This window comes from Piliocolobus tephrosceles, chromosome 15 (genome assembly GCF_002776525.5).
Source record: "Piliocolobus tephrosceles isolate RC106 chromosome 15, ASM277652v3, whole genome shotgun sequence".
Classification (NCBI taxonomy): Eukaryota; Metazoa; Chordata; class Mammalia; order Primates; family Cercopithecidae; genus Piliocolobus; species Piliocolobus tephrosceles.
The window spans coordinates 93705744-93731126 of NC_045448.1; the positions used below are offsets into that span (position 1 = coordinate 93705744).

Here is a 25383-nt window from a genome sequence, read left to right on the forward strand (position 1 = left end):
AATCTCAGAAGTTCCATATAATAATATTTGGGATACCATCTTTTTATCTTGGTGCATAAGGTATCTTTATTTTGCCATTACATTGGACCATTTGAGGCTGTGGCTATGTAAGCTGGTCTCTGAGAATGGAGAACTCTAATCACCCTACATACACACCTGAAATCATTGTGATACTCAGATATCAGAAATGGGTGGTTTTGGCAAAGTCTAAAAGCAATAATATATACATTTCAGGGTATACTTTTGAAGGATAAATGCACTTTTGAAAGGATTTCAGGCACCAAGATGAACACTGAACTGGGAAGAGGAAGAGGGAGGAAAAGAGTTCTATATTCCCTATTCCCCAAACCTATGCTCCTCGGTTTTAAATTAAGTAAAATATCAAAGAAATTTTTTTTTACAAAGAACTGAAAAACACAATTAAAAATTACTGCCACAAAGACACGATTTTAAAAATGAAGATGCTGTATGGAATGTATGTTAAAAAGTAAAGATTTAATGAATATTAAAAGATGTTTTTGAAGTCTTATCTAAAGTATGTTCTAAATGATGTTTCTGACAGGTTTTTTTTTTTGTCATTTCACCTTAAAAATGACAATAAGTGTTGCATACTATACATACAGGATACCTATGCTGAAAAATACTGGATGAGTTCTATCCATTTGTATATTGCATAATATTTAATAAGTGTTATTCTCATATAAGGAACATTTTTTGCCTCAATAGTTAATCGACTTTAACTTATAAATAATGCATACTATTATAAAATTTAGAAAATCATTATAAGAAAAACATGATTTAATTAACCTGAGGATAAAAAAATTTTAAATATGAAATATGGTGTACTTAAAAAATAATATGTCAAACATATGTGTTTGTTTTAAAGAATGGTACAAAAGTGAGTATTGATGTACTGGTCAGCCACCTCTAGAAATAGGACATTACCCACATAGTAGAAGGTCCTTACATATCTGTTCTTGGATGGTCCCCTCCTGTCACATACCCCGATATTATAGAGAACCACTGCCCTGCCTACATTTTGTGTTAACTTACTCTTGTTTTTCTTTATAGTTTTACATCTTTATAAATTGCTAGATTTTATGTAGTTTTGAACATACATAGATGGAAATATATGTTCCTTTTTCTTCACTCACCTTTATTTTTTAAAGTGTCATCTATGTCGACTCATGTAGCAGTAGCAGTGGGTCGTTCATTTTCTCTGATATATAGATTACTTTGAACATATCACAATTTAATTACCCATTCTATTGATGATAGACAATGGGACTCGCCCCTTTCTCCATCTCTTTTTTTTTCTGTAACAAAACAGTATTGCTAATGAATATTTTTATATCTATGTCTTAGTGTACATTGGTATAAATTTCTATATGGCTGTTGATAGATCAAATGGGTGGACCTAACCTATACACACCAACTGTTTTCCAAGGTGGTTGTACCAGTTTACACTACCATTGACCATTTATAAGAATTATTGTTGTTTGGGCCTGGTACGGTGGCTCACACCTGTAATCCCAGTACTTTGGGAGGCCGAGGCAGGTGGATCACGAGGTCAGGAGCTTGAGACCATCCTGGCTAACATGGTGAAACCCCGTCTCTACTAAAAAAATACAAAAAATTAGCCAGGCGTGGTGGCAGGCACCTGTAGTCCCAGCTACTCAGGAGGCTGAGGCAGGAGAATGGCGTGAACCCGGGAGGCAGAGCTTGCAGTGAGCCCAAGATTGCGCCACTGCACTTCCAGCCTGGGTGACAGAGCGAGACTGTGTCTCAAAAAAAAAAAAAAAGAGAAAAAAGAATTATTGTTCCTCTACATAGTTGCCAACACTTGGTATTGATTGGCTTTGACATTTATATTTCTCAGTGGCTTTAATTTGCATTTTCCTGATCACTAATTAGGTAGAGCATCTTTTCATATGCATTTTGCCCATTTATGTTTCCCTTTCTAGGAAATGTCTTTTTGTCCTTTATATTTTTCTATTAGATTGTCTTTTTTTCTTCAGGTTTTTACAAGTTCTTTCCAAGAGGCTGCTTATAGTAATCCCTGATGTCAAGACATTAGTCTTGTAATAAGATGAGTAAAATGAATTTATTTGTCAGGATAGATATTGTTGCCAACTTCAGTTAGGATAATTGGGACAGTGGCAAATCTAAATTAAAATTTTTCTCCTTTCCTTTATAAAGGATTCACTTTAAGAGATTTGGAAACTCTTCCCTTTGGAATTGCTCTTCCCATCAGAGATGCAATTTATCACTGTCGTGAGCAGCCTGCCTCAGACTGGCCAGAAGCTGTCTGTCTCTTGATTGGACGTCAGGATCTTTCCAAGCAGGCCTGCGAAGGAAACTTACCCAAAGGGAAGTCTGTGAGTATCAACATAGAAAGTTCAGAGTTCCAATTTTAGCCTTAAATAAAATCATAAAGTAGAAATGTTCTTCATTTTCCTTTAAGGCTTTTTCTTTTTCTTTTTTTTTTTTTTGAGACGTTGTCTCGCTCTGTCACCCAGGCTGGAGTGCAGTGGCCGGATCTCAGCTCACTGCAAGCTCTGCCTCCCGGGTTTATGCCATTCTCCTGCCTCAGCCTCCCGAGTAGCTGGGACTACAGGCGCCCGCCACCTCACCCGGCTAGTTTTTTTTTTGTATTTTTTAGTAGAGATGGGGTTTCACCGTGTTAACCAGGATGGTCTCGATCTCCTGACCTCGTGATCCACCCGTCTCGGCCTCCCAAAGTGCTGGGATTACAGGCTTGAGCCACCGCGCCCGGCCAGGCCTTTTCTAAGTATATGTATCAGCTTGTCTTTTATATTATATGCCAGGTGGGGTTTGTAATTGTGTGCGTCTTATTAATTGTAAGTTGAGCATAGGAGCAGGAGATTTTGTGAATGTTCTATCTTGTGCCTGGATCTTTCTTTGCCTTGAGTCAGGACAAGTCCTGAGTGTAGTCGTGGAAACTACCGTGGCTATTTCCCTACTTGTACCACATTAGTAACTAACCACTTTGTAATTATTACATAGGAAAAGGGAGAGCACATATATCCTGAATTTGGATGAGTAATTATATATAAATATTTTCTACTGCATATTTTTTGATGTGTTGAATTTTTTGAATTTAACCTTTTAAATGGTGTAAACATACTTGTTTAATCACATAAAACTGTAGCCCCAGGGAAAACATGTGTTTTTTTCACTAGAGTTGTTTAAAAGATGTCTTAAGCTATCCCTCCTAAAATACTGTCTTTCATCAATCTTCAAGTTTGTTTTTTTTTTTTTTAAATGCGTTCTAGGAATCCTGGAAGTAGAAAGTAAAATTATTTCATTACTCTCCAATTATCTTTTTAAATCATCCTCTCTTAAAAGTTGAAAATGAAACTTTTTTTTTTTTTTTTTTTTTTGGGACGGAGTCTTGCTCTGTCGCCCAGGCTGGAGTGCAGTGGCCGGATCTCAGCTCACTGCAAGCTCCGCCTCCCGGGTTCATGCCATTCTCCTGCCTCAAGTCTCCAGCCTCCCAAGTAGCTGGGACTACAGGCGCCCGCTACCTCGCCCGGTTAGTTTTTTGTATTTTTTTAGTAGAGACGGGGTTTCACCATGTTAGCCAGGATGGTCTCGATCTCCTGGATCCGCCCGTCTCGGCCTCCCAAAGTTCTGGGATTACAGGCTTGAGCCACTGCGCCCGGCCGAAAATGAAACTTTTAAAACTTATTCTAGAATTCTAGGTAACTTTAAAAAATAAACAGTAGAATCTCATCAAGGAGGATTCAGGAATAATAATTCCACTCCTACTGACTCTTTTATGTTCATGTCCGTGAGAAGACAGTGTGGGAATTTGGCCTTACTTCTTAGTAGCTTTTGAATCAATACATAATAATCAGTACATTGTAACTATGAGTCACATTAGGTCTTATTACTGCTTCTTCAGAGCCTATATCAAAACTTATTCCTAACCTTACAGTTGCCTAATGAGTACCCATGCTGGAGTCAGTTTCCATGGGCATCTGATTCTCCAGCAGGGTCATCCCAGCACATCTCTCTCTTAATCTGCATCTCAATCACAGCTCTGTTGAATTAGTATTTATATCCTGTTTTAAACAGAAAACAAATCTTTTTGCTTATAATATGGCTTTCCTGTGAGAGATAGCAGTTCAGCACCATTAGCATGAAAACATTAATCTGTATTTGAATGTCATTTTAAGTAATTCTGTCTAAATACAGTTTGTTCAGTTATTTGAGGCTACATTTTATAACTAATCCCATCTGAATTTATTTTGTCACTATTTGAGACTATATTTTATAGCTAACTCACCCATTAGAATATAGGTTTTTTTAAATGAGATATTTTATAGAAACCAAACTGAATTTTTAGGAACTAAAAGTAATTATTTGGTCATATCTACTTTTTTAATTTTTTCAGGCTAACCTTGTTGTTTTCACATTAAATGTTACAAAACTTTAACATTTCAACTTGGAGTTAATCTTTTGTTAAAAGAGTATAATACTGTTTTTGAGGGAATATGATATGATTCCATGCAGTTCACATCTATGTTGCAGTTAGGTTTAATTATTTGGACTGGGAAGCGCCATATTAAAGCACATGCTGGGCTTTGAGAACATGATGACAGTCAAGGAATTTACCCTCTTACTTGTTTTGCTGCAGTTCAGTACTTTTCCTTCTAAGAAATTTTTATTGGAAACACATTTTAAAAAAATAGTGAAAACTGGCTGGGTGTGGTGGCTTGTGCCTGTGATCTCAGCACTTTGGGGTGGCCAAGGTGGAGGACTGCGAGAGCCCAGGAATTTGAGACCAGCCTAGGCAACATAGTGAGACCTCATCTCTACTTACACAATTTGTAAAAAAAATTTAGCCAGGTGTGGTGGTATGTGCCTATAGTCCTAGCTATTTGGGAGGCTGAGATGGGTGGATCTCCTTGAGGTCAGGAGTTCAAGACCAGCCTGGTCAACAGGGCAAGACTCTGTCTCTACAAAAAACAAAAAAAATTAATCTGGGTGGGTGGTACACATACATAGTTCCAGGTAGTTGGGAGGCTAAGGTGGAAAGATCTCTTGAGCCCAAGAGGTGGAGGTTGCAGGGAACCATGATCCCACCACTGCATTTCCGGCCTGAGTGACAGAGTAAGACCCTGTCTCAAAAAAAAAAAAAAAAAGAAAAAGAAAAAAAAATAATGAAATCCAACCATGATCCTATCTATTTAAAGTGTAAAGTAAGAAAGTATTTTATTGTGTGACTTCCCCCAACCCGTTGTGTATATCCTTTCAGGCTTTTTTCCTTCTCCTTCTATTAATGAACAGACAATATTTAAATTGGCATTATTAGCAGTGACTAGTATTCATACTCTACTTGCAATAATTTGTTTATTTTTTAAAATGATCAGGATGTAGTTTTTTTTAACAGTGTATTCAGAATATGTCTCTGCTTGTGTCCAGCCTCTTGACTGTTGTCCTAAATTTAAGTTTTCCCCCTCATTTCACGTGACAAATATTTCCAAGTAGGGAATACAGTACTTTTGTTTGTTTGTTTTGATTTTTGTTTGTTTGTTTGAGATAGAGGCTCACTCTGTCACCCAGGCCGGAGTACAGTGGCGTGATCACTGCAACCTCTGCCTCCCGTGTTCAAGTGATTCTTCAACCTAAGCTTCCCCAGTAGCTAGGACTACAGGCGCGCGCCACTGCATCTGGCAAGCTACTTTTTGTATTTTCAGTAGAGACCGGGTTTCACTGTGTTGGCCAGGCTGCTCTGGAACTCCTGACCTCAGGTGATCCACCCGCCTCGGCCTCCCAAAGTGCTGGGATTACAGGCATGAGCCAGCAATATAGTACTTTTTAAAAAGATTTGTAGATTAGAGTCCTGGTATACATTGTGGTCCCAACCCATCCCTGCTTTGGAAAACGTATTTTCTCTGTGCTTAGTGTAGTCATGGCACATCAGCCTATGTATTTTCATGTTCAGTAAGTGCATGTTGACTGCTTTTTAAATTATTATTACAATAAAGTCTGTTACTCAGGTGCTCTCATCAGATGTTCCTTCAGGAACAGAAACTGAGGAGGAAGATGACGGCATGAATGACATGAATCACGAGGTCATGTCATTAATTTGGAGTGAAGATTTAAGGGTACAGGATGTGCGAAGGCTCCTTCAGAGTGCGCATCCTGTCCGCGTCAACGTGGTGCAGTACCCAGAGCTCAGCGACCACGAGTTCATTGAGGAAAAGGAAAACAGGTGAAAGAAAACCCTGGGCACTATCTCTTGTCATGTTTTATTGTTACATTTGGGTCTTGTTTATATTTGTCTTTCCTTCAAATTTTTAGCATTTAAAACCCTAAAGAGATTTAAAAGATACTTTCAAGTTAAAATGTGCCCTGTGTTTTAAGCTTTCATCCAACTTCAACAAACCACGAGTGTTAGCAAAATATCTTTGGCTTTTGACGACATAATGGTTGTGTTTCAGATCTTCCTCCTCTTGAAATACATATACCAGTTTACTCTTTAGAAAAGGTGAATGTAAAACTATTTTGCCTGGTAGTTCCCTTAAGAATTTACAAACAAAGAAAACACTGTACTTGTTTTTCTGTATCTTGATCAGGAATAGATTTTGAAGTTAGTGGGGTTTTTAGTGTAGTTTAAACTTACATCAGTATTTTTTTTTTGGATATGATAGTTAATACTCCAAATAAATAGATAAGGCAAACTAGATAAGCCTTTCTTCTGCCACTCCCCTGCACAGGATACATCCCTTGATACATTTTAAGACTCAGTGGTAAATGATATCACATGCCTGTGACATTCCAGAGCTATTCTCTTGGGACAGTTCTGTTTTAAAATTCTCTCCTGTTCTTTTATCTGCTTGTGTCTATCATCTGTCATTCATCTACCACTGTTTTCTAGTTCTCCTTATTTTTTTTATGGTACTGCTTTGAGGGGAAGGGTCACCCACATTCAGCCACAGGCTGCTGAAGATCTGAATTAGTTGTGATTTCCCTGTCAACTGTTTCTTCCCCACATGTCTCCAGTTATTAGTCGCCTGTGAATGAGATGGAGTGACAGAAGTTGAGTTTAGAGCTAGGATTTATGAGCATGACCTCTAGAGCCAGGCGTGGCCATGCTGTGCTAGGTGACTTTGGTTAAATTACTTTACCTCTTGTTGCCTCCGTTGCCTCATCTGTAAAAATAGGCATTCCTCATGGGATGGTGCTATGTATCAAGTGAATTATTTTTACATAGCACTTAGAATACTGCCCAGTACATAGTAAAGCTCAGTGCAGTCAGCCATTATTAGTAGTAGAGTGCATTGATTCTAAGATGCAAATTTTTTCACTTTTTAATATCTCTGAAATCAGATGTGTATTTCAGTGAATACATGTCATAGTTTAGTTGGCAGTGCTTTTTCTTAGTATCTCATGAAATAATTATACATCTTATCAGTGGCATCTTATATTCAGGGGATATAATATTGTTCTTATTATAATTGTGTTACTTCTGCAAAGTTGAAGTGAATTATGTATACCATTTCTTCTAAAAAAATTCTATGGGCTGCAGTAGCCTCTTGGCTTTGAATTTTCCTGATCCCAAATTAATGTGGCGGTTGTGTTCCCAGAGAATCTTTAAGACAGAAAAATTTTTCTTTCCAGTTAGCTAGAAAAGCGGTTATGTGTCTCCGGTTAAGGAGGGAGTATGCTTATGAATAGCTTTGTCTGCAGAGAAAATGTTCGTCACTTGTCAGCCTCTGAAGGGATGTTTCTGTGTCTTCAGACATAACTTGTATAAGCATTTCTTAGTTATAAATGCCCTACTTCCAAAATTTCTGTTAGTTTTTTTTAAGTGGCTATATGGAATGTTAAACTATTTTAACATAGGAACAAGTTGAAGAGTGGTATATTAATTTCACGGTAGAGCCCACAGAAACCATTTTAACCTTGAACATACCTGATATATAATGGTATTAGTCCTATAAATCTAGTCATCATGTAAGTGAAACCAATCTGTATTTCCTGTGGAGACACCATGAAATCTATTCACCTCTAATATAGGGACCTTGTTTCTTTTCTTGTGTACAGGCCACAGAAATGGCACTTCTGAGGCTGTATTGGCAAAAGGGATGGGAGGAGGATTCCACATGTACTGAGGACAGCTAGACTGAAATTAACACAGTGATAAAAACCCCAAAAGTACTATATTTTCCTTTGAGAAGGTTAGCATCCATCAGAGTGGAATTTTAATTTACTTTTTTTTTGAATGCCTAGAGACAGTTGGCTTGGTTTATAGGCCAGGTGGTTTTCATTCAGTGTAAATATGAAACAAAACAAAGGAAATATGTCTCTCCCTAAGAGTGTAATAGGAACAAGAATATTAAAATGAAAATAATCATGTTTGGGTAGTTCACTCACATCTTTGTATGAATTTACTTTGAGACAACTTCATCTTACATAGAATACCTTTTGAAATATTTACAGATGATATTTCAATTGTGCTTTGCTTTAAAAATTTTCACATGTTGGTTTTTACTTTAATTACAGATTGCTCCAATTGTGTCAGCGAACTATGGCTCTTCCTGTAGGACGAGGAATGTTTACCTTGTTTTCGTACCATCCTGTTCCCACAGAGCCATTGCCTATTCCTAAATTAAATCTGACTGGTATGTTAAATTCTGGACTCAATGAGAAAGGAAAATGATTAAGTACATGCGTTAAGTGTAGTTCTTTAAATTAGTTAAGATGAAAGAAATGCTGCCTCTATCCCCAGTGATTTTAAATATTGCTAATAGCTGCTATCGTGGTTATCAAAGCTCAAATACCACATCAAACTAAACCTTGAGAGAAGCAGATTATAGCTCATTACTCATTTTTGCTTTTTAATGAGGTGATTTCAAGATACAAAAAGTCACTTGGAGAAGTTCAGAAAGATATTGATAATGATGAGTATTAAATTTTGAATAATCTTAAGTATAATATATAAAAATATTTAGTCTTAAAATGTCTTATAGTTTGAACAGATGATCATTGTATAAATCAAGGAATGTACTAAGCAAAAAGAGAAAAAAATGGTTTCTTACAGTATTCCCACTCTTCTGCGTCACTCCTTTTAACATTTTAATATATATGTTTCCCAAGTTTATTTCCACATATTTATAATTTTATATCTGTTTAATTATCAGAAAATTTAAATCTATTTTAGTTATTTTTCTTAAAATTTACAGTGAACATCCTCTTATATTTAGCAAATAAATATATGTGTTTATAATTATGTGTATGTATTGTAAACATGTGTTTTTAATTGATACATTCATTTTTATTTGCTTCTGAGTATTTCATTCAGTGGATATACCATAGTTTATAGAAGCAGCCTGGTATTGTTGGAAATTACAGTTTTTTGATATTATAAACATTGTTGGGGCGTATTTGTCCTATGTACTTAGATGCAATGCTTAGAAGTAGAACTCTTAGGACACCGAGATGAATGGTTTTAAGGAACATGTCAAGTTGCTTTTCTGGTTGGCATGAGTTTTTATTTCTGCCATATATAACTGTAGTTATAGTCTTGATTACAGTGAGTTTTATAGTGCGTATCCACCTAATGCTGATTTGAATGTGTTCTGAAGGTGACAATTGCATAGTTGAAATTATCATTGAAACTCTATTATAGTATATACGGTTGTGTGAAACCTGTACAAAATGTATGTATAATGTATGTAGTAGTGTATAATATATTATAGTATATAAAGTATAATGTAATATATAATAGTATATAATATATGCGAACATAATCGTACAGTATTTTAAATTGCATACTTTAAAAAATCCAGAGTTCCACTCAGATTTGTGAAAAGCTTGTGCTTTGAGCAGCATGCGGGAAATGAGATTGACTAAGTGAAGAACACATTCCCATCTCCATATCGTGCTCATTCTGAGCCCTAATTTCATTAAGGGACATAGTGAGCAGAGTTGCTTTTAATATTTAAATTGTCTCAGAGGTAAAGCACCTGTGGCAAAATCTTAACAGTTATTGATTCTTGATGGAAGGCATGGTATATAGATGTTCATTTTAGTAGTCTTTCCAACTGTTTATATGAAAGATTTCATATAATAAATGTGGGTTAAAAAGAAAATCTCATGCAAAATTGGCTGATGTTAAAATGTATTCAATCTGGGTGATTTAGTACTCAAGTGATACTTGGGTGGGTTTTAAAAAATATATACATGCATCTTTTTTTCTGAATACATTTAATTGAATTTGCATGATTTAAAATGTGCTTATGACATTAATCCAATGTTTTATTCTTTTAGTCATTCTGGTAGGCCAAAAAGAAAGGTTATCCTGTTAATTTAGGAAAAAATATTTTCTTAAATAGTTGCTTAACCCACACTGATGTGACCTGTTGTACTTTTGTATGTTGTTATTCTCACTGAAGGAAATTTACCTCACCTTTTGCATTTTATTTTCTCTCGTGTGTGAGTGTTATGTCTTATGCATATGATGAATGAAAGTTTTAGAAAGGTTATTCAGTTTTTCCATATTGATATGTCTGCCTTTTTTGAGAAAGTGCAAGTGTAACTTACGAACTTATCACTCATTGTGGTGATGTCTAACACTAGCAGTTGAGTTAGCTTTTAGGTACAAAAAACATTTAGTAAAGACAAATAAGTCTTACTTTGTGCTTTGTGTGTATATGTATACATGCTACAAATAAGACACTCTACATCTACTTAAAATTTATTTTACATAACATCTTAGAACTCTTTTAAAATGCTATTTTCAAAGCTCCAGTGAACTGGATAACTTTACGCAGTAGTTAAAATATTTATGTTAATTATTTTATCCGTGACTTAAGACAATATTCAAAATATATATAAAAAGATTCAATATTTGCTGTATATAATGTAGATCCAAAAGAAAAGAATCAAGAAAAAATTCATAGAGAACATATAGCATTGTGAACATATAATTTACATTGCTTTTACATAAATGGACCCTAAAAGTAAATCTAGTGAATGCCCTTTTGAAGTTCACTGGGTGACTCAAGTCTATAAAAGGATGCTTTTTACAAAGCTCTCTCTAAACATTTTAAACAATAGCATATAATTAGATGTCTGTATCTGTATGTATATATAGAGAGAGAGAGGAAAAAAAGACAGGGGGCATATATAGGTAAGAGCTGTAGCAGATTTATTTAGGTTCTTGTTTTTGTTTTTTTTTTTTGAGATGCAGTCTCTGTCTGCTGCCCAGGTGGGAGTGCAGTGGCATGCTCTTGGCTCACTGCAACCTCCACCTCCAAGGTTCAAGTGATTCTCGTGCCTCAGCCTCCCAAGTAGCTGGGACTACAGGCGTGCACCAGCAGGCCTGGCTTTTGTCTCTTCTTAAGATGTCATTTTTCCTTAATGTCCATGGAAAAATATAGGATAGAACATTCGAAATTAACACCAATGTCATCAGATGTTGGGATTTATAACTTGTGTAGTTTAGCAGTGATGTTAGTCTTCATTTTGGTTTCTAAGCTCTCTGCCGTTTGAAAGAAAGATTTCAAAGCAGTGATTATCCCAATCATCTCTGTATAATGTTAAATTGGTATCAGTTATCTCATTATATAGCCTCATACATTTTAACAAAAAGGACCATGAACTGTTTAGACAGTGAAGGTTTTTCCAGTTTGCATTAAGTTTGACTCACATGTACAAAAGTTGTAAGTGGTCATAGGGACCTAACATTCCAGGCATTGATGGTTTTGAATGTAGAAAATGTGAGTAATCTTGGTCTCAAAGATCTAGTCTTGGTTTTGTGAATTTCTGTTCTCTCAATGTTAAATTTTGTTTGGCTGGATAGGGCGTGCCCCTCCTCGGAACACAACAGTCGACCTTAATAGTGGAAACATCGATGTACCTCCCAACATGACAAGCTGGGCCAGCTTTCATAATGGCGTGGCTGCTGGCCTGAAGATAGCTCCTGCCTCCCAGATCGACTCAGCTTGGATTGTTTACAATAAGCCCAAGCATGCTGAGTTAGCCAATGAGTATGCTGGCTTTCTCATGGCTCTGGGGCTGAATGGACACCTTACCAAGCTGGCGACTCTCAATATCCATGACTACTTGACCAAGGTGAGAGCCTGTGCTCCCAGTGCCTGGCTAGTAGTAGCTCCTAATTGCTCTGTTTGCTCTTCTTTCTTTATTCTTGTACTTCTAAGTCCATTTGTCTCACAGTACATGGAATAATCTTTCTAAAGCGTAAATCAGAGCATGTCACTTCCTTGGTCAAAGCCCTTTAATTAATGATCTCCCGTTGCTTTTTTTTTTGTTTGTTTTGAGTAAGGCGGAGTAGAATTTAATGAGTGACAGAAAAGCTCTCAACAGCGAGAGGGGACCCAACGGTGGGTTGCCGGTCACAAGGCTGAATCTAGGGGTTCTTACGGGCGTGAAATGAGCGTGCATGCTGATTGGTCTATAGGTATGCTTGAGAAAGCACCATTTAGAAATAGGCACGATAGTGTAGAGGACCAACTGGGGAAGGACAGGTATATGTAAAGTAGGTGAAGGATAAGGACCAATCAGGAGAGAGTGTGCCAAACAGGAATGAGAGCTCTCTAGTCCATGGATTTATCTGGAACTTGTAACTTGATTTTCTGGCTTTTGACTGTCCTTGGCTTAAAGGTTGAGTTTCACCTGAGAACTTACCTGCCTCCTATCACTATCAATCCCCGCTCTGAAGAAGTACATCTAACTGCCGTTAGGATAGGCGTGATGACTGTCGTAACTGCTTCATGCTGACAGAAGATGTTGTTTTGGGAAGCAGCAGGCAGGTCTCTCTTAGAGGCCTATCTAAGGGTCCCTGGTAAAAGGGAGCCATCAACTGAGGTTCCATTTGCATGACCATTTGGAGTTTGATGGCCTCTAGGCGAGAAAAAAACACATTTTACAAGGAGGTTAAGTACACATGAACCAAATGTGAGTATTGCAATGAGAACGCAAGGAGGACCTAAAAGTGGGAAAATCCATGCCTGTATATTAGGGAAACCTAGAAAGGACAGAAAGAAAACCTCTGAAAATGGAGTGTTCTATTCCAGGATTCTGCAAAATAGGGTTGTCATGGGCATGTCTACCTAGATCATTAGATATGTTATAATTAGGCGTCACAATGCCTTTAATTAGATTTTTGATCCATAGGCTGCAGAATCCAGTAATGCCCGATAATAGCTGAGAGTCTTGGGGAGAGGGGAAGGAGAAAGTGGGTCCAATTCTCTTCTTGCCCAGTGCCCTGGTCCCTTCTGACCAGGCCTAGGTTCTTCACTGAAGTCTGACGGAGTTGAGCCTTGGACTTTGAAACTTTATGTCCTCCGTCAGTTAGAAATTTAAGAAGAGCCTTACTGCCTTTTTGAGAAATTTCCTCAGTTGGGGCACAGAGGAGAGTGTCATCTGCATATTAAGACTTTAACTTGAGTTTGAAAGAAGTCAGAGAGATCTTTTGACAATGCCTGCCCAAACAGGTGGGGGCTGTCTTGGAATCCCTGCAGTAACACCACCCAGGTTAGCTGGGAAGTCTGGTTGGAGGGATCCCTGAATGCAAACAAGTTTTGGGAGTTGGGGTATAACGGTATACAGAAAAATGTATCTTTTAATTCCAAGAATGCAAACCATTTAGTTTCCTCTGGTATCTAAGTTAACAAAGTATAGGGATTGGGAACCACTGGGTAAATTGGTTCGTTACACCAATTACTCATTAAGGAGGCGGAGATCCTGGACCAGTCTCCATTACCTGTTGGGTTTCTGTACTCCCGATATTGGGGTATTACAAGGACTGTTGCAGGGTTTAACAAGGCCCTGCATCCTTAGGTTATTAATGATGGCTTCTAGCCCTTTCCTAGCTCCTGTTTTTAGGGGATATTGTCTTTGATTAGGGAAGGAGATGGGATCCCTGAGATGAATTTGGACCGGTAAGACTTGTAGCTCAGCCAGTTTTTCCCTGAATTGCCCAAACCTCTGGATATATCAGTCTCCACCAGAGGGAGGCAAATAGTCTGTCCTGGAGCCATAAGGATGGTGGTTCCCTTGTGAGCTAAAATATCCCTACCTCAGAGGAGTTGGGCTTTCAGGTATGATTAAAAAGCCATAGTTAAACAAAAGGTCTCCCTAGGTACAGCTAAGGGGTTGAGAAAAATATCTGGTCAGAGGCTTTCCTGAGATGCCCCTTACGGTCGTGCTAAGGGAGGAGGGGAAGCCCGGTTTGGAGAGGAGGACAGGAATAGCTGCTGTGGTATTGAGGAAGAAGTCCATCCTCTGAGTCCCTTTGACCTCCAGAATCACCCGGGACTCGTGGATGATAATACAGCCTGAGCTGTCAGAGCTGGGGAGGAGAGCCCTGGGACCCAGCAGTCCTGTTGGACCATTTGAGAAGCCGGCTCTGAAGCTGGAGATGGACGTCTCTGGAGGCAGTTCATCCTCCAGTGGTCTCCCTTACAGATTGGACAGGGCCGTGGGGACTGCTTCTGATATCGAGGGCAGTCTCTCTTTTAGTACCCCCACACTGATAATGGCTGGTCATAGAAGGAGAAGCTCCCCAGGAATCCAGAGGTTTATATGCCTGTATGGCAGCTATTAGTGCCTCTGCCTTTTTTTCGTTCCTTTTCTTCCTTTTTCTTGGGCTTCCTCATGGTCCTGATTATAAAAGACCAAGGTGGTGACTTTCAGGAGATTCTCTAGGGTACTATCTGGTTCAATAGCTAACTTTTTGCAGCATTCTTCTAATATCTGGGGCTGCTTGGGTTATAAACTTGTCTTTCAAAATTAACTGTCCTTTTATAGAATCAGGAGAGAGATGTGTGTTTAATTAAAGCGTGTCTCAGTTTTTCCAGGAAAACAGAAGGGTTCTCTTCAGACCCTTGGTTTATGGTTGATAACTTAATGTAATTGACAGACTTGGCTCTAGTTCTCAGACCTTCCACTATGCATGCCTGAAAATGTTTTCTCTGCCACTTTCCTCGAGCAGTGTCTGAGTCCCATTGAGAATCATTGGTGGGTGCAGCCTGCTTGACTGTCAGAAAGGGCTCCCTAATTTCTTCCCCTTTTTGGTAGGTGCTGTAATAAGATGCAAACATTTTATCTCCAGTTGTCTCAGCAACCTGTAAAGCTGCCTGCTTCTCTGAAGCTCTAAGTCTGGTTGAGAAGTAACATGATACCCTTCCATGAAAGCTCAAACACTTGAGTAAGGTTCCGAAAGTCTTCAATATAACCTATCAAGGTCGACAAAATTTTCCTAGATTTCCTTTTATCTGCCTGAAATCTTGTGAAGAAAAGGGGACTTGTACTTTCATAGGACCATATTCACTAGGCATTTCCTGTAAAGGAAGAAGTGATGCTGGAGCGTATCCAGATAGAACTCTTCTAACAGGATGAGGGTCAAAAGGGGGCCTGGATAAGGGGGACAAGATGATCCAAGAGGAGCTGGGACCTGGGCTGGTGCAGGGCCTCTGCCTCCTTTTCTAAGGAGGCAGACTGTTTTTTTCCCCTCTGTCTGGATTAAGTCTGCCTTGCTGAATATCACTGCTATAAGTGCAGGGTCTGTTCTACATTGTTGACAGAGCTTGGGGTTATCCCGCAGGGCAAAAAAGGCCTATACATGTGGAATTTTTGACCATTTTCCTTCTCTGCGGTAGAAGAGATCTAGCTATTGGATAGTATTATCATTAATATTTTCCCCAACTGACTAGGTCTCCCCATCTTCCAACTTCTAGCTGGGCCAAGCCTTGGTACTGATAAATGCCAGGCATTTTTTCTTCAGAGTCTGAGGATCAAAGGAGTCCCAGTGTCTCAAGATGCACTTGAGAGGAGTGCAGGCTACCCATTTAGAAAGAGAGAGGGGAGAAAAACGCGTCCTAAGTCTTTCCCTCTGCCGTCCTGGAGTCCAAGGCCTCTCTCAGGCTTGCCTTGGTCGTGGATGTGCACGCTACCGCCATTCATGACCAGGGGAGGATCAAGCCAGCAGGAACCGTCCCGTTCACTTGCACTCAGCCTTGACCCTCCTTGTTGACTGCCTTTGATTTCTCTGTCTGAATTCTATATAAGCTTGAGACTAAGATGGATCTAGGGGGTTCCTGCGTATTATTTGTCTATAATTTTCATTTGGCTGGCAGTTTATTTAGCTTCATCAGGCATAACCCAGCATCCTGCCATGAAAAGAAGCAATTTATCAAAGAGACACATAACTAAGTAACATTTCTCAGAAAAGCAGTAGGGAAAACATGATAGGAAAGATTGGAAGTCTTTGTCCGACACCGGAACAGGCTGTCGGGGACTGGGGGCCAGTCTAGGGTCCTTCGGATAACACCAAGGTACCCTTGGCCACATACCTTTAGTTGCCCCAGGACCTTATTCTGATCCCATACAATGGCTGAACTTCTGTGAAGGGAAACTGGTTTAAAACAAGGCCAACATTCCCAACACCAGAGGGGAAAGAGGGATCAACCATTGCTCTTAATATACATTCTAGGAGCTGGTGTGATCCTATTCACTTCTGCAGCCCTAGTTGGTACCGCTGTTTTTTTTTTTTTTTTTTTGAGAGGGAGTCTTGCTCTGTCACCTAGGCTAGAGTGCAGTGGTGTGATCTCGTCTTACTGCAACCTCCGCCTCTGACGTTCAAGTGATTCTCTTTCCTCAGCCTCCTAAGTAGCTGGGGTTACAGGTGCACAGTACCACACCTGGGTAATTTTTGTATTTTTGATGGAATCAGGGTTTCACCATGTTGGCCAGGCTTGTCTTGAACTCCTGACCTCAGGTGATCTGCCTGCCTCGGGCTTCCAAAGTGCTGGGATTATAGGTGTAAGCCTCTGCACCTAGCCCCACTCTTCTTGCTCCCCCACACTCTAACCATACAGATGGGCTATTTTAGCTTCCTGGCAGACTAAACTCCTTCACTTCACAGCCTTATTTTTTTTAAGGAATCTTTATTTATATAAATATATAAAATTCACCTACCATACAATTCACCGTTTAAAGTGTATTGTACAGTGGTTTTTAGTATATTCACAGAGTTGTGCATCCATCACCGCTGTTAATTTTAGAACATTTTCTTCACCCATAAAGGAACCTTGTACCCACTAGCATTCCTCTTGTACCCACTCCCCATTCCTCCACCCCACCCCCACCTTCACTTCAGCTCCTGCCAACCATTTATCTTTCCATCTCTATGGGTTTGCCTTTTCTGGACCTTTCGTATAAATGGAGTCATACAAAATGTGGTCTTTTAGGATGAGCTTCTTTCACTTAGCCTGATAATTTCAGGGTTCATCTGTGTTGTACCATCTATCAGCAATTCATTCCTCTTTATTGTTGAATAAATGTTTTCTTTCATGAATGTACATTTTATTCATAAGTTGATGGATATTTGGGTTATTTGTACTTTTTAGCTATTACGAATAATACTGCTATGAACATTTGTATACATGTTGTTGTGCGGATGTATGTTTTCGTTACTCTTGGGTACGTACTTAGGAGTGGAATTGCTGGGTTATATGGTAACTCTGTTTAACTTTTTGAGGAACTGTAAACTGTTTTGCATAATGACTGCACCATTTTACAACCCCGTTAACTATACATGAGAGTTCAAGTTTCTACATATTTTTGCCAACACTTGTGTTGAGTCCAGCCTCATTCTTTTGCATGTGTCTTTCCACTTGTCCCAGCACTGTTTTTTGAAGACTGCCCTTTACCTGTTGTATTGTCTTGGCACCCTTGTGGTCAGTTAATGTCAATGCGAGGGTTTATTTCTGAATCACCTCAGAACCATTTACATGCTGTTTTATCACCTGAAACAGTCTTCCTCACCTTCTAAACTTGAGTGTCCCCTTTCCTGCTACTGTTCCTGGCTAATTTGTTTTCATCCTTCAGGTCCTAATATAAATTTCTTTGTATAATCTTTAGAGATTCTTTGTATAATCTTTAGAGATTTCATCTCTAATAATCCTCTAGTCCCTCCAAATCTAAATTAAGCTCTTTTAAAATACTCTTTCGTAATATTTTAATAATATATTTGTTTATATTTTTTAATTTAACACTTTTTTTCCTATTAAGACATTAGGTCCATGAGAGCAAGGATCATGTTTGTTTAGTTTACCACTATATTCTCAGTGCCTCTCATTGTGCCTGTCAACATAAAAGTACTTCTTGAAAGTGGCAGGCAGTATTTTATTTTAAACTATTTATTTTGTTTCTATCTTAGGGCCATGAAATGACAAGCATTGGACTGCTGCTTGGTGTTTCTGCTGCAAAACTAGGCACCATGGATATGTCTATTACTCGGCTTCTTAGCATTCACATTCCTGCTCTCTTACCCCCAACGTCCACAGAGCTGGATGTTCCTCACAATGTCCAAGTGGCTGCAGTGGTTGGCATTGGCCTTGTGTATCAAGGGACAGCTCACAGACATACTGCAGAGGTCCTGTTGGCTGAGATAGGTATGGGATTAATAGTGCTGAATCTTCATAGACATGCATTTTCCACTCCACATAAATCCAAGTAAAAATGATAGTAAAATTACAAAAAGTAAGAAAAGACAATAGTAGCTTTTGTGAGCAAAGAATGATCTAGTACTAATTTAAAAAAAATCTCTAAATAATGTTATCCAAGGCTGATGTAACTGCAGGTTATTAACCTCCATATTTATTTGCCAGCTTATTACTGAATTCCAGTGGTCACATTTAATGAGGTACCTGTGGTTTTAATCACATGTGAGTATGCTGTTTATCCTGCTATGTCTTTACCAGCAATGTCTAGCAGTGGCCTGCACTTAAAACTCAAAGAGTAGCTTGTTTTGGTCCCTGAGAGACAGTAAACTATACACATCACAGTGTTCACTGTGTTGGATACAGCTCTTCCTGTAGCAGTCAAGTAATTGACTCCTGCTTTCCTCCTTGACATGCTGGTGGGTATGTTGGTGATGAACCTGGAAATGGTAAGGTCCACACACTCACTTTAGTGAACAGTGTCTCTGTTTCTTACTGGGTCCAGACTTTTTGGAAATCTGTATTATGTGTTGTCTTTTTCTGCCTAATGGAAATGTTATTGGCATTATTAATATGCTCAACAATTTAGTTACATACTTATATGTCCTATTCAATTCAAGATCTTTTCTATATGCATTTCTGAATATATTGTTAAAGATGTATTATTTAGTATAATGGTATCAGATAGCTGTTGCCACAGTGATGCTTCATACATACAGGCATAACATTGGCCCAGGCAGCTCTGCTTTAGGCTGTAGCTGTGTAGCCGGCTGCTCCGCTGCTGTTCTGCCTCACCTGCCTTATTCTAGGACCCAGGCTGGAGGGTGTGTTTCTCTCGTGGTGTTGACAGAAACCTGAGAGAGAACCAGTGAAGACCGGGACCCATAATTTAGTCTACTATAATGATAGGTGAAATTATTCTCAAAAGTTGAAATGTTTCTGCTATCAAAATACATAGTAGCATAAGTTAGAGATCTGAAAAACACTTATGCGGAAAATATTCAACGCTGGTTTTTAAAGCATGTTCGTCTGGAAAGTAGTTTACCATTCTTTGGCTACATCATGATGATGTCTGATGATGTCACTGCACAGTCTCACAGCTGTGGCATACTTCTTTCATACTTTATTGTGTATATATATAGATTTCATCTTTAATTCATATGTATGTGCCTTTTTATAGGATTACTGTTAGAATGTACATTAAAAATTCTGTTTGTATAGATCAGTTATAAGTGGTTTTTAAAACAAATTTTGTATAATACTCATTGAGTTGATGGTCTGTAAAATGCTTTTTTTATTAACTTTTAGAGCTTTTTAGATTGTTTTAGTAATCCTTTGTTGTGTATAAACATTACACTGATTACCTTTGTGTGATTTTTTTCTTTAATATTTATTTATTTATTTATTTATTTATTTATTTATTTATTTATTTATTTATTTATTTATTTTCAGACAGAGTCTTGCTCTGTCACCCAGGCTGGAGTGCAGTGAGTGGCGTGATCTCGGCTCACTGCAGCCTCTGCCTCCCGGGTTCAAGCAATTCTCCTGCCTCAGCCTACCAAGTAGCTGGGATTACATGTGTCTGCCAGTATGCCTGGCTACTTTTGTAGTTTTAGTAAAGGTGGGATTTCTCCATGTCGGCCAGGCTTGTCTCAAACTCCTGACCTCAAGTAATCCGCCTGTCTTGGCCTCCCTAAGTGCTGGGATTACAGGCATGAGCCAGCACGCCCGGCCGAGATGTTTTTTTAAAAAAATAAAACTTTTTTTTGAATACTCTTCCCTTTAAAAAGGTTTTCTTTTTTTTTTTTTTTTTTTTTTTTTTTTGAGACGGAGTCTTGCTCTGCCGCCCAGGCTAGAGTGCAATGGCCGGATCTCAGCTCACTGCAAGCTCCGCCTCCCGGGTTTTACGCCATTCTCCTGCCTCAGCCTCCCGAGTAGCTGGGACTATAGGCGCCCGCCACGTCGCCCGGCTAGTTTTTTGTATTTTTTAGTAGAGATGGGGTTTCACCGTGTTAGCCAGGATGGTCTCGATCTCCTGACCTCGTGATCCGCCCACCTCGGCCTCCCAAAGTGCTGGGATTACAGGCTTGAGCCACCGCGCCCGGCTAAAAATGTTTTCTACTGGCCAGGCGTGGTGGCTCAAGTCTGTAATCCCAACGCTTTGGGAGGCCAAGACGGGCGGATCACGAGGTCAGGAGATCGAGACCATCCTGGCTAACACGGTGAAACCCCGTCTACTAAAAAAATACAAAAAAAACTAGCCAGGGGAGGTGGCGGGCGCCTGTAGTCCCACCTACTCGGGAGGCTGAGGCAGGAGAATGGCGTAAACCTGGGAGGCGGAGCTTGCAGTGAGCTGAGATCCAGCCACTGCACTCCAGCCTGGGCAAAAGCAAGACTCCATCTCAAAAAAAAAAAAATGTTTTCTACTACTTGGTAATTTTTTTTTGGTAAGACTCAAAGTTTGACAGTATTTGAATATCATTGCTTATAAAGACTTAAATTGGGAAATTAAAAAGAACTATTTTGGGCCCTTTTCTTTTTTTAGGTAGGTAAACCTACATTTGTGGACACCATTTATTATAGCGTCATAACTTTCTGAATGGAGTTATATTCCATTCGTATCGCCAGTGCAACTTGCTAGAAAGTTAAGTCTAAGATTTTTATGAGTTGAGATTTTGAGAGGCTAGTTTGAACTCTCTTGCTTTTCTTTTTACAGGACGGCCTCCTGGTCCTGAAATGGAATACTGCACTGACAGAGAGTCATACTCCTTAGCTGCTGGCTTGGCCCTGGGCATGGTCTGCTTGGGGGTAAGCATAGTCTGTGCCTTCCCATGCTTCAGTTAGCACATCTACACGTTGAAACAAATAACCTTGACACCTAAACCTGAATACTGTCCCTTACTATGACTTAATCTGCTGCCCAGCTCTCTTGTCTTTTTGGATATTTTTCAAAGTACCAGATTTGCAAATGGAGAGAAACTGTGGTCAAGAGTGGGACTTTGAGATTTATTTTCCTCCAGCTTACAGTGTTCATGAACAAACTAAAGGGAATGAAGTTTTTTTTTTTTTTCTTTTTCAAGTGTTCAAGACATACAATGAATAAGTGACAGCCCACGATGATTGAAAACAGAAAACAGTGAAAACGTCTATGATCAGGAGCCTTAAGAGTCTATAGTAGCTGCGTGAAATAAACCCTAACTCCCTTTTGCCGTAGTGATGTTCACTGTGTATCCCAGAATGTTGTCCCAGTAACATCTGCCTTGTGACAGAATGCAGTATCAGATTGCCCCATCTTTAACTGCATCCAAGAGATGTATACAGAATTACCAGAAACATTTCCTTAAATGATTGTTTCAATTGAAATGTGGTTCCCCTTAAAAAACCACCAATACATTGTTATGGTCAAGCTAAATTATATAAAGAAAGTTATAAGGCCGAGGCAGTCGGGTCACCTGAGATCGGAAGTTCGAGACCGAGACCAACCTGACCAACATGGGGAAACCCCATCTCTACTAAAAATACAAAATTAGCCAGGTGTGGTGGCACATGCATGTAATCCCAGCTACTCGGGAGGCTGAGGCAGGACAATCACTTGAACCCAGGAGGCGGAGGTTGCAGTGAGCCGAGATCACACCATTGCACTCCAGCCTGGGCAACAAGAGCGAGACTCCATCTCAAAAGAAAAAAAGAAAAGGTTATAGTGGAAGGAATTTTTTCTCATGTGTGTTCTGAAAATCCACCTTGTAGTTGACCATCTGTTGGGGCCTTGAATTCACATTGGCACGTGAGCTAAAGAGGCTGGTAGTATAATGGAAAAGAATCAGCTGGGTGCGGTGGCTCACGCCTGTAATCCCAGCACTTTGGGAAGCCGAGGCGGGTGGATCACGAGGTCAGGAGTTTGAGACCATTCTGGCTAACACGGTGAAACCCTGTCTCTACTAAAAATACAAAAAAATTAGCCGGGCATGGTGGCGGGTGCCTGTAGTTCCAGCTACTCAGGAGGCTGAGGCAGGAGAGTGACAGGAATCCAGGAGGCGGAGCTGCAGTGAGTCATGATCATGCCAGTGCACTCCAGCCTGGGTGACACAGCGAGACTCTCTCTCAAAAAAAAAGTAATCACACAGGAGTTGCAACTTGAATTCTGGTCCTAACTAGTGAGTCAAGTCATTTAACTACATTATTGTCTATTGCTTGATCAGCTTCATGGATTGTTGGTGGCCATGTTTTATATGTAGCCCTGCAACTTACTATAATAGCTGTATAACCTTGGGCTTAATCCCTCTATGCCACACTTTCCTTATTTATAAAATGGGGTTTTAATAGTAGCTATTTGATATGGCTGTTCATTCATGTTAAACACACAGAAGAATGCCTGACACAGAGCATACATTCAATAAATTACTATCATTATCATAGTTATTGTTGGAAAAATTCTTAAGTACAATAATGAAAGTATTCAGGTATTTACAGTTCAGGTTTCAATTATATAACTAATATTTTTCTTTATCGTTAAATGTAACTAACTTTAAAGCTCTTAGGTATTCTAAGACAGTACTTAAAGTTGAACATGTATTAAAACTTTTGTGAGAATTATTAAACATTAATAACTCATGATTTATTAACTCATGATTAATGTTTGCTTTAAATTGGAAATAAAAAAAACCAAAACCTGAAATAACCTGCTTTGAGGTAAGTTAGTTCATTTTTATATTTGTTGTGGGTATATGTTGTGGATCTTCCTTCATAAGATTTCTTTTGACTTGTCTGTTATCGTCTTTTCCAGCATGGCAGCAATTTGATAGGTATGTCTGATCTCAATGTGCCTGAGCAGCTCTATCAGTACATGGTTGGAGGACATAGGCGCTTTCAAACAGGAATGCATAGGGAGAAACATAAATCGCCAAGTTATCAAATCAAAGTAAGTACACATCACAGTAAGAGATCAAAAGTCTGGAAGCTAGGAAGTTAATTGGGAAATACTAGTGTTCATACTAACACTGGTAAATATATTAATTTTAAGCATAGCTAGTATTCAGAGGAATTTTATAATAATTCAGAACTCTTTTACATGCATAAACTCTTCTTTCAATAGGAGGGAGATACCATAAATGTGGATGTGACTTGTCCAGGTGCTACTCTAGCTTTGGCTATGATCTACTTGAAAACCAATAACAGGTATTTCTACCCACCCACCCTTCCTTCCGTGGTGATAGTGTGATAGCCTCTCTCACCTTGGTTGTAAAATTCAGTTATCTCATGTGTTTATTTCCCCTGTACTGGGTTAAGCTGATTTTCCTTCTTTCAAATACTGTAAGTTTTTGGAGGAAAACTTGCAGTATTTGAAGTTATAAAGATTTTACCTAGAAATAATATATTTGGCTATTTTAATGGTATTTGACAATATAGTTTTCAATTTCTGTTCATTTCTGTTTTGCAGTTGATGTCAGTAACATCCAAACAATGCCCCTGTTTGTTTTCATCAGTTTAGCATATTGCTGTGAGGACTGGTTAAGTCAGAAGTACTTATCATTAGTCTGATGTTGGTTACTGTGTAAAACAATGGTTTTTGCCTACTTCAAGAGCTTTTGTAATTACCAAACCATCTACCTTCCCAACTTGCTATATTAGTGCTGACGCTTGAAAGTAGACCTGTGGCATTTCTGCTTACACTTTGCATAGAAGAGTAAGTTGAGTACAGGACATGATGCCATGTATTAAGTCTATTAATTAAAAAAAAGTTCTAAGATTCAAGGAACTTTTCAGTGTTCTAACATTTCTCCCTTTAGAAAAAGTAAGTGTGTGCAGAATTAACAAAGTGTTTAAAAATAGATATTTATCATTTACTGTTTGGATGAATGTGTAGGGCAATGCTTCCTTGGCACTGGGGATATTTCATTGAGCAAAACTAAAAGTATCTGCCCTCATGGAGCTTATGTTATAGTAAGACATACATGTACATCTATAATAACTATTATGTTAGAAGGTGTAAAGTATTGTGAGAAATATGTAGAGCAGTAGTGGAGTGGGAAGAAATGTTTTGAAACAGATCTTGAGATTCTTGATTGTCTTGCTTTCTGCTTGAGCAGTGTCCCTTACTGTTTTCCTCCACCACCAGATCTATTGCGGATTGGCTGCGAGCCCCTGACACCATGTATTTGTTGGACTTCGTGAAGCCGGAATTTCTCTTGCTTCGGGTATGCTTTGTCATTTTTCATTTGTGTTAACATGAGAAGTCTGTTTATGGTTCTTAAACTTAGCTTGTAAGCTGGGCACGGTGGCTTATGCCTGTAATCCCAGCACTTCAGAAGGTTGAGACAGGAGGATTGCTTGAGCCCAGGAGTTTGAGACCAGCCTGGGCAACAGGCTGGTCTCCATGAATGAATGAATGAATGAATGAATAATAGCAAACACAAATGTCTTTACAAGAGAGCATTTTATTTTTAATTTGTCATGCATATCTAATTGGCAGTGTTCATTTGAAATTTTGCAAATAGGACTTTGGGAATCCCAAGAAAGGTAACCACATTGATATATAATACTTGGAGTGACGTTTCAGTTTCTCACATTATCATTCAAAACTTTCTAAAAAGCAACAAATGATTAGGACTTTTTTACTGCTTTGTTTTACATTTTTGGATGACTATCAGGGATGTAATAATACTGTTAAGGTTGAATCTAAAGAAAATAACAATTTGACTTAATTGTCTAAAATTTTCCCTCTCATTCTTTTTTTTTCTGATGTTTAAACTTAGCATATGGAAGCTTTTAAATTATGATGTAGATAGAGCTATGATTCTTTCCTTTGTGATTTTTTTCTTTTCCAGAGTGCGTTTTTAAAAGTACCCCCCAAGCCCTCTAAACTTTGATGATGTTCAACTCA

General features: G+C 38.8%; 1 protein-coding gene across 5 annotated transcripts in view; it reads left to right on the forward strand.

Moving 5' to 3' along the window:
• ANAPC1 (anaphase promoting complex subunit 1) overlaps positions 1 to 25383 on the forward strand; it is a 124838-nt gene that overhangs the window by 61605 nt on the left and 37850 nt on the right. For 4 of the 5 annotated variants that reach the window (XM_026449777.1, XM_026449779.1, XM_026449778.1 and 1 more), the window contains 9 exons: positions 2200 to 2378; positions 6018 to 6244; positions 8539 to 8657; positions 11840 to 12111; positions 18221 to 18455; positions 21220 to 21311; positions 23287 to 23421; positions 23596 to 23678; positions 24619 to 24697. In XM_026449777.1, coding sequence (XP_026305562.1) covers positions 2200 to 2378; positions 6018 to 6244; positions 8539 to 8657; positions 11840 to 12111; positions 18221 to 18455; positions 21220 to 21311; positions 23287 to 23421; positions 23596 to 23678; positions 24619 to 24697 — 1421 coding nt within the window. The remainder of the gene's footprint in view (positions 1 to 2199; positions 2379 to 6017; positions 6245 to 8538; positions 8658 to 11839; positions 12112 to 18220; positions 18456 to 21219; positions 21312 to 23286; positions 23422 to 23595; positions 23679 to 24618; positions 24698 to 25383) is intronic. The other variant, XM_026449780.2, reaches the window with a different exon arrangement.